This window comes from Rhinopithecus bieti, unplaced genomic scaffold (assembly GCF_001698545.2).
Source record: "Rhinopithecus bieti isolate Rb0 unplaced genomic scaffold, ASM169854v2 scaffold_8226, whole genome shotgun sequence".
Lineage (NCBI taxonomy): Eukaryota > Metazoa > Chordata > Mammalia > Primates > Cercopithecidae > Rhinopithecus > Rhinopithecus bieti.
In genome coordinates, this window is record NW_016805992.1 from 1545056 (window position 1) to 1555269 (window position 10214).

Here is a 10214-nt window from a genome sequence, read left to right on the forward strand (position 1 = left end):
TACATACACCGTTACTTACACTCCAGGCCATAAAATTGGAAAATCCCCAATCATTTTCTTTATGGAAGAACAAATGACTAATACGACGACTGAACGACTTTTCATCATCTCTGTAATTTATTATCTTCAGCACTGCTTGCGCATGGCAAGACCAGGACCTGTTTAAAAGAATAATCTGAGCCTTAGTTGACATATTCACCAGATGCTACACATTTTTACAGACAGTAAACATAGCACACCAAAATTCCCACTTATGTTTTTGTTGCTCTCTCCTTTCCGGTTGGGGTTAAAGGTAGGACGGAGGCATTTTTACCTTCAATAGAAAAAAGGGTGTTTGGGGCTCCCTCAGTGTATTCTGTAGGGATTTCACTCATGGTTTCATTTTTTAATTCCTCAGAAGTTGAAACAAATTTTAATTGTATCTATACAATTTTGAACTTTCAATACCAGTTATGGATTCTGTACAAAACTACAACCTTTTGGTCAGGTAATAGTTATTAGGAAAGAACCAAGAAGAATAGATGGGTGGATGTAAACCTCTGCTTCTACTGCGGATATAGGGGTCACCTCTCAGCGTCGCTCCTGCTCCTGCAGCCCTTCAGTGTTATGCCTCTCAGGCTCTCCTAGGATGCCCTCCAGCACACGCTGGGGAAAAACCAGCCCCAAAACCAGCACCAGGGAGCTCTGTGGCCTTAGAGCTTGCTGTCCTGCCCTGGCATCGAGGAATTCACTGACGAGGCACAAATTACAACTAAAGAGAACTACTGTATGCAGTCAACTGTGGGGTGAACCACAAAAGGGTCTCCAAATCCAGGTTCAAAAACCATACTAACAGCCCTTAAGCCACAGAAAGTTAAGGTTTGCGATTAAAGTGGGGCCTTATAAATCAACGCTACAACTGAACCCTGAAACGGTTTGACTCTTCAGGACAAGGGTAGGACAGTGCTGTTCCCGCAGCACTTCCTGCTTGCTCAGGACGCTGACACTGGGTATGGACCATTCACTGTTTTTCCAAAGTGTTCTTCGGGCTAAAGTTGTCCATCAGACTGAAACAAACCTAGCCCAAATACTCATCAGATCACATCATAATGTGAACAGAAGAGGAACACTTTTTAAACCATCCAAACGCCCTGGCTGCATCATAAAATTACCTTGGCACTTCTTACTTAAACATTAAAGAAAATGAAAGTGCGGCCGGGCACGGTGGCTCACACCTGTAATCCCAGCACTTTGGGAGGCCAAGGCAGGCAGATCACCTGAGGTCAGGAGTTCAAGACCAGCCTAGTCAACATGGTGAAATCCCATCTCTACTAAAAACATAAAATTAGCTGGGTGTGCTGGCACATGCCTGTAGTCCCAGCTACTAGGAAGGCCAAGGCAGGAGAATCGCTTGAACCTGGGAGATGGAGGTTGCAGCGAGCCAAGATCAGGCCACTGCACTCCAGCCTGGCAAACAGAGTGAGACTCCATAAATTTTACTCCCTGGGGGAGCTGACAGAACAGCTAGAGCCAGTTCACTCTGGGAACATGTTACTGAGGGTTCCAAAGGGTCACAGGGAGACTAGGACAGGTGCAGTCCAAGTCAGGAGCCTCCCCCGGCTCCGATGCAGACAGTGGTCCGCACTCCCAGAATCAACTGGGTTTTTGATAAAAGGTGAATTAATTTTCTAATTCATCTAAATAGAAGGACCATTAAGATTTCTCAATGTTTGGACATTTCGTAATATTCATGAATGTTTAAATGTTCCTCAAGTCAGAGGGCCAAGTTGCATAAATCCTTCACAAAGTATGTTTTACTTGTACTTTCTGAACAACCCACACAAATTAGTTATCACACAATGGAAGGGATGTCTGGCTCTGACAGCTGCCATTTTCTGCTCAGGCAGAGTAAGAATTAAGCCTGGTGGCTCTATGGTCAGCTAATCCTGGCAGGCCCTGATTCCATGGGCTGGCAGATTCTAACAAACTATTTTTAGTTTTTTTACTTACAAGACAAAATACACTTTTCTAGCTTGGGTATTATACATAAACCAGTGGGTTTTAAAGAGAAAGACATATTTAATCTAATTTAAAATCAAAAGACTATGTAGAGGCAGCAAATAAGATATAATTGCATTAGGTTGATCGAATTTGGCTTCCAGTAATGTAATACAACTATGTGGGGGTTTGTAGTTGCATCATTTAAACTGTCTTACGTGGAATCAGATTCAGCATTGCACTGGAGAAAGAATCCTACGCTTTTTTGGTGTGGTCTGTCTGGATAAAAGCGTGGCATCACCATAATCTTCCATGGCAGATTTCGCACAAAACACGGAGGGCTAAGGACCGACTCACTCAGTCTGCTGAAGCGCTCCACAGTGAACTGAAAGGTTGCCTCAGAGCGCCAACTGGTGTCTGCAAAAAAAACATATCATCAGCCACAGAGCCTGTGCACTGACCAAAAGCACTAGCATTTATCAACATGGAGTAAACTATTCTATACATCTTGATTTAACTGCTAAAATCTAACGGTTCGAAAAAATTGCTTCCAATTTATTAAAAGCCTAAGACTGAGATGACATACAGTTTCTGAATGGATTAATTCTTCCTTATGGAGTCCAAAACTCAGAGTGCTAACCATACACTTGCCATCCCTGTCAGACTGAGTTCCACATGAGAACAATGTCTACTTTACTAAAGCTGAATTCCCAAGGACCCCGGGCACCCCGTGAGTGGAGAGACTTTGGAGAGAAGGAACGACATGGCTCACATCTGTTCAAGCACAGGACTTCTGGGGGGAAAGACCACAACATGGGACTTGGGCTGACTTTAGAGAGCACAGAACACACAGGCAGGACTTGAGAGCCAGGGAAACAGCCATCCCCCTGGAAGCTCAGCACTGCTCAGAGGCAAGACAATGCCTACAACAGTAGCTTCATAATAAAGTTAACTTCATTAGTTCACAATTTTGTAAAATACTAGCCTGGACACCCTAGGGGAATTTTTTTTTTTTTTTTTTTTAAAGAAACTGGTACCTTTTCCTACATAAGCAGTATAAATTGTTCAATGATAACAAGACTTTCTGCCAACACAGTGCCCCTTAGCAGAGGTCCAAATGAAGGTCTCCATTTAAATTTCAATCTTTCATTTGCATGTGGTCATCGGTCAATCACCTTTGACAAACCCTGCAGCATCTCACTGCTTCTCAAACGACTCCTGTGAAGGCACAGTCCTCCTGCACCCACACCAATGTGTTATTGACCAATACTTTTATAAAGCATAATGAAATTGCCACAACAAGGTCAACATGCTACACCACCTTCTAAACGCTTCCTTTCACTTTCTGTACCTATCTCATTATAGCCTGCACACAGCTCACGGACTGGCGGGAGATGCAGGGCCACACCGAGGGCCACGCTCTATACGCAGTGCCTGGAAGGCTGTTTGCGGCTTAGAATCAGGTGCTATTTTGACATCCCTGACCACCCGGCTCCTAAGGCACAAAATGAGACTTGTAGGCTTGGGTAAAGAGCGCATAAAAACATCCTCCCATCCTTCATCTTCAGGCCCCTGAAGGCAGTCACCACAGCATCCAACAACCCTTCAGATTCCAAAGTTCACTAACAACTGAGTTCTCAGCATCAGCCACTTCTCGGGGAACAGAATTTGCTTGAAGTTGATGACTGAGTTTGGTCTTAAGAAAACATGTCCATCAGTCCTCCTGGGAGGGTAGAATTGAAATATCAAAAGCATGTGTGATGGTAAGCACTTCTACCTTCTTTGAGACACTCTTCATGCCAAACTTTTTTATTCCACATAACCCTGCTAAGTTGTTTACAGCACAGGCACTTTGAAAGGAAGAGCAGCTGAAAGAGGTGCGTCTTGTCCAAGAGAATTATTTATTTAAGCCTCTTTAAGTGGTATTACCCTAATCCCTTTGAGGGACAGAAGTCTACTAAAAGGCAAGAAACTTGTTTAAGATACTGTCTAGAATGGCGTGGTGGAACGAATTTTGCCATGTGTTTTTAGGATCATGCAATTCACAGTTGATCAGGAGTTAAGTTCTGCAAGGTAGACAAGAGACAAATGTCAATTCCTACATTTTAAGTGAGGAAATGGAAGTCCGCCGAGGCAGTTTTACAAAGTGACAAAAGAGAATTTTAATATGCAAGATTTGTCAAGACACTACGCACAGTGACCCTGATTCTGGTTTTTAAATTATCACTCCTGGAAGTTACCATAACACTCACAAAACGCAGGTCTCCACAAAATGAGACTACTAGCTTGCCCGCTTTACGAAGCCCATGTATACAGAATGCACAGAAGCAACCAAATGGAAAATCACTGCAGGACCTAAAAAGCTGAAAGAAACAAGGTTATGCCTCTCTTCTAACTCATCTATTTTATATAATTCAGCTCCTTACAGGGTTTGATTTTATGTATCCCAAATCAATACATATTACAAATGCTTTTTGAACTTTTGCCCTATACATTAAATTTCCCGAGATATTCCTTAAATATTAAAAAGACCCAAACAATGGTGAGACTCAGAATTGAAGTGTGCACTTGATCCACCTGCTGCCCAGCCCCACAGAGGCCACCACGCATCTGTCTCTGTGCCCCCGAGCGTGGCACTGTCCTAACACACAGTAGATAGTTCACAGTGCACTGTACACTCTATTTCAGCCTCACACTCGAGGCACATTTCTTAGAACAGACTTATCAAATCTGCTAGGCATGAAGTTTAGATGACACTTCAGGTGTATTAAAATTTCACCTCACTTCCTGAAAACTCTTCATACTAATAGAATAATGTAAAACTTTTACTAAAAAACAAAAGGTCTGGCTGGGCACGGTGGCTCACGCCTGTAATCCCAGCACTTTGGGAGGCCGAGGCGGGCAGATCACGAGGTCAGGAGATCAAGACCATCCTGGCTAACACAGTGAAACTCCGTCTCTACTAAAAATACAAAAAAAAAAAAAAAAAAAAAAAAAAAAAAAATTAGCCAGGCTTGGTGGAGGGCATCCCAGCTGCTTGGGAGGCTGAGGCAGGAGAGTGGCGTGAACCTGGGAGGCGGAGCTTGCACTGAGTCGAGATTGCACCACTGCACTCCAGCCTGGGCAACAGAGCGAGACTCCATTTCAAAAAAAAAAAAAAGGTCAGCAGGGCACGGTGGCCCACGCCTGTAATCCCAGCACTTTGGGAGGCCGAGGCAGGCGGATCACCTGAGATCAGGAGTTTGAGACCAGCCTGCCCCAGCATGGCAAAACCCCACCTCTACTAAAAACACAAAAATTAGCCAAGTGTGGTGGTGTGCACCTGTAATCCCAGGTACTTGGGAGGCTGAGGCAGGAGAATCGCTTGAACCTGGGAGGTGGAGGTTGCAGTGAGCTGAGATCATGCCATTGCACTCCAGCCTGGGCAACAAGAGCAAAAAACTCTGTCTCCAAAAAAAGTCCAATAAAAAGGAGAAGTGGACTTGGAAACCAGCTTTCACAGATACGGCCGGCCAGATTGTCCTCCTACGAGGAATTACATGAGACTGAGCGATGGAGATCTTCACCCAAGAAAACACTTAACAGTATACTGGATCTTATGTACTATTTTTTGCAACTTCCAAGTATACTAGGGATTAGGAAGGACACCCACATTCCCTGCAAAATTAGCGCTTCATGCACAAAGACTCCAATCTGCCTGGATGCCACTAACATTAGCAGAGTATCATTTCATTACTGCTTCTTTTTATTGTAAATGACAGCGCAAGAAGCTTCTGTAAACTGCTGTCACCACAAATCCTCAACCAGACTCCTTGATAACTCACTACCTTCCAATCTGGTTCCTGGAGACTCTTGTAGCAGCGGCAGCAGCAATTACCTACAGCACAAAGTTCCCACTGTGCACTTTGTTACATCAATTTTATCCTCCCAGGGCAAAGGCCAATGGACCAGCCTAGGCTTCAGTTGCAAAAAGAAAGGTAGGCCGGGCGTGGTGGCTCACGTCTGTAATCCCAACACTTTGGGAGGTCGAGGTGGGCGGATCACGAGGTCAGGAGTTCGAGACTAGCAGCCTGGCCAACACAGTAAAACCTCATCTCTACTAAAAATACAAAAAATTAGCCAGGCATGGTGGTAGGCGCCTGTAGCCCCAGCTGCCTGGGAGGCTGAGGCAGGAGAATTGCTTAAACCCAGGAGGCAGAGGATACAGTGAGCCGAGATCGCTCCACTGTACTTCAGCCTGGGCAACAAGTGTAACTCCATCAAAAAGAAAGAAAAGAAAGAAAGAAAAGAAAGGAAGGGAGGGAGGGGAGGAGGGGAAGGGACGAGGAAAGGAAAAAGAAAAAAAAGTACGTTAAGAAAACACAACACTTCAGATTTATTTGAATGAAAGGTTGGTATGAAATTGTTCGCCCAATGTGGTGTATGCAGTGCATTTTGATTTAACTTCTTTCATTCTAATAGCAAGTTCTTGCAAGTCCTCGTCATCCCCATAAATTAGTCTCATGGAGGAAACAACATTCTAAATCTATGATCCATTCTAAGATCTTCAGAGGCCATATTTGCTCTAAAACTTCCTCCGGTGGGCAACGCTATTGTAGTCCCAGCACTTTGGGGAGGCCGAGCAGGTGGATTCCACCCCAGAGGTCAGGAGTCCAGCCAGCTGGCCAACATGGTGAAACTCCGTTCGACACTAAAAATACAAAAAGTAGCCAGGTGGTGGCATGTGCCTGTAATCCCAGCTACTCGGCGAGGCTGAGGCAGAGAGAATCGCAAAAACCAGGAGGTAGGGTTACACTGAGCTGAGATCTCACCCTGCACTCTAGCCTGGGCGACACAGGCAAGAACCCTATCTCAAAATAAAATAAATAAAATTCCTTGGGTCAGTGCAATGGGTTCATGCCCATAATCCCCAACACACTGGGAGGCCAAGAAAGGAGAACTGCTTGAGGCCCAGAGTTTCTAGACCAGCCTGGCAACACAGAAGATCCAGTCACTACAACATTAAGTCACACATGGCGGATATACCATTGTCGTCCAGCTCTCAGGGACTGCAGTTGCAGTTAAGCGATGATCATACCACTGCACTCCAGCCTGGGTTGCACAGAGGCAAGACTTTTATCTCCAATAAATAAAGATAAATAAAATAACTTCCTAGGACATCTCACGAAAAACAGTGAATGGGAACTAAAAGTATTAGAACGGTATGATATAGTAAAAAATAATTCTGATTACTTGCCCATATTCTTTTTTTTTTTTTTTTTTTTTTTTTTTTTTTTTTGAGACGAGTCTCGCTCTTCGCCAGGCTGGAGTGCAGTGGGCGGCGATCTCGGCTCACTGCAAGTCCGCCTCTCGGGGCTCACGCCATTCTCTGCCTCAGCCTCTGCAGTAGACTGGGGACTACAGGCGCGCCACGCGCCCGGCTAATTTTTTGTATTTTTAGTAGAGACGGGGTTTCACCATGGTCTCGATCTCCTGACCTTGTGATCCCCGTCTCGCCTCCAAGTGCTGGGATTACAGGCTTGAGCCACCGCGCCCGGCCAGATACTTGCCCACAATTCTATGTTAACAGGTTTTTAAAGTAAGTTCTCTTCCTCAACTATACAGGTCTCCCATGGCTATGTCAATAGCTACTTAGCTTCTTACACAGGAAATGTCCCTTACTAAGAAGTCTTCTGTGCAAATCAATCAAGTCTCTGATAGTTTGGCAACAGACAAAACTTCTGAGATGCTTCCCAGATTGTGTGTCCTAGGTCTGAAATGGACACTCAACACTCAAGTAAACAGGACACTCAAAAAAAGGGGAGCTCTGAAGTCCAGAGTCTTGGGGCATCATTAACAAAAACTTTTGGAGAAGCAATTTATGTTGCTTCTGATATGACAACCCTGAGACATACAATGGTAAATGAAGCTTGTTTAGCCAAGTACATCTATAACTTCCTACAATCCTGTGCATTTTTCACAACACACTTATCCCCTGAAGAAGAGGGGTGCACAATTCATACTGCAGCTGGAAAATGCTGCCCTCAGCTACAAGTTCTTCTCCCACAGTCAGGACCACCTCCCTCCCGTGCACTTTGCCATCAGAAAGATATTACATGCTGGGTCTTTCAACGGCAACCATAGTTCCAAACCAAGGAAAGGTGCTACTGAAGAGTCCTCAACCTTCTTGGATTATACGTTCTTTCCATCAAGGAGGTCACAAGAAGGGCATTTCCACTTTTAGGTCCTACGGTGTGGCACCACTGTCTACTAATTTAGTGAAATGTACCTCAAAAGGAAGGAGATTTTTACCCATACTTATGTCCTCATAAGTCATTATCCCCAGGAGACACTTGTCAATGTCTAGAGACATGTCATGACTGCAAGTGGGGGGCAGCGGCCATGGGCATCCTGGAATGCACAGGACAGCCTCCCACAACCAAGAATTATCCAAGATGCCATGAGAAGCTGAGAAGCTCCACCCTGTATCTATGTCTCCTCCCAAGACCTCCCCCCTAAAAAAAACAAAACACAGTAGGGAAATGTTGGAACAGATTGCTCTGTGGGAACTAGACTGGGAATGCTTCGATAGGGCAGGGCCTGTCACTGCTCCACAAGTGGCTGGAATTGATTCCAAACGCACACCTGGCGCCTCAGACCTGGCCATGCCTTCCCAAATGCGCTCACTAAACCACTTTCGGCATCTCTAATGTCTGAAGTAAAACCTCCAAAAGCCCAACAACCAGCGAGACCACACCCACACCATTGCCCTTGTCTACGGTGGAAAGCGCACTCCACAGGTAACAAAGCAGCGGGTTTAGACCACGCCTCTTTACCTTCCTCAGATATTGCCTCAGCCAGCTGCCAGGGGTAAACCGCACTGTGAGAGAACTCTCAACTACGGCTGCAGTTTCTCATGGAGGCTGAACTTTTGGCAGGAGGTCTGAACAGCAGTCCTTCTGGTGGTGCAGCCCGTGACTGATGGTTTCTTTCAACTGCCCCGTTACTCCCCTGGGAAGGACACAACCCTCATGAGGATTGATGGACATGCTTTTTGACAGAACATGGTTTCATATTACACTCAAGACTCCAGGGGCTGCATACTGCAATTATGGCTGCTCCCTACTCACAAGTGTGACCTTACAAATGTTGAGGTCACTAATGTGATAAATTTAAAGAAGGAATGGTTTTGGAAGAAAAAAACTCATCTCCTACACACAAAAAAAGTCCATGCACATACATATGAGTGTGCTTTCTCACAGAGAAGCTATAGACCAAAACTCAGTGAGGGAGAATGAAGGCCAAAGCTTGAATCTGATTTCATCCCTAACAGGAGTGGGGAGGGATTCTCAGCTATCATCAACTGACATACACCCTGCAATGAGAATGCAATGGAAAGCCAAGTTCCAATGTCTGCACGTATCCTGCTGCAAACAAACAGGAAGGAGAGTAAAACATGCTTGTTGTTCCCAATACTAGCAGTGGCTGGAGACCTGCAGGCGTGAGTAAATACCCACCTATTACATTTAAACCTACATTACACCTCCTCACCTAGGCTAGGGAGACTCTACTTACCTGGAAATGGTGTAGGCCATCTTGAAACTCAAAACCCAAACAAGATTTTCCTCAGTTACAGCCTCCTGAAAACTAGCTATGCTCAAGCTCACAAGTACCCAAGGAAAAAACATGGATCTGAATCTGTTTTCTCACAGGTTTCGGCCCGCTGCGAGGAGGCGAACGATAGGCACTTACCATCCTCCATGTCCTCCTCCGTGTTGTTATGTCCATCACTCAGGGCCACATTCCCGTTGATCACAGGGTTCTGAGTAATTCTTGGTGGGTCATCTGTATCTCCAGCTTTAAAGAAGAAAAAGAAATTCCATGGGTTTCACATTCACGGCTTTAATGGAATAAGCAAAATATAAACATACTTTTGATATTGCCTAATCATTAATAAATTCCAATTGTGACTGGGCACGGTGGCTCACACCCTGTAATTCCAGCACTTTGGGAGGCCGAGGCAGGCAGATCACGATGTCAGGCGATCGAGACCATCCTGGTTAACACGGTGAAACTCCGTCTCTACTAAAATACAAAAAAAAATTATCCGGGCGAGGTGGCGAGCGCATGTAGTCCCAGCTACTCGGGAGGCTGAGGCAGGAGAATGGCATGAACCCGGGAGATGGAGCTTGCAGTGAGCTGAGATCTGGCCACTACACTCCAGCCTGGGTAACAGAGTGAGACTCCGTCTCAAAAAA

At 45.2% G+C, this 10214-nt stretch overlaps 1 protein-coding gene across 2 annotated transcripts in view; it reads right to left on the bottom strand.

Annotated features, from left to right (window-relative positions):
- The window catches only part of USP7 (ubiquitin specific peptidase 7), a 46524-nt gene that overhangs the window by 29186 nt on the left and 7124 nt on the right, over window positions 1-10214 (bottom strand). The window contains exons 2-5 of one of the 2 annotated variants that reach the window (XM_017874449.1): window positions 9709-9813; window positions 8793-8967; window positions 2196-2394; window positions 20-158 (exon numbers count right to left, since the gene is read on the bottom strand). In XM_017874449.1, the coding sequence (XP_017729938.1) occupies window positions 20-158; window positions 2196-2281 (225 nt within the window). In that variant the 5' untranslated portion in view covers window positions 2282-2394; window positions 8793-8967; window positions 9709-9813. The remainder of the gene's footprint in view (window positions 1-19; window positions 159-2195; window positions 2395-8792; window positions 8968-9708; window positions 9814-10214) is intronic. The other variant, XM_017874448.1, reaches the window with a different exon arrangement.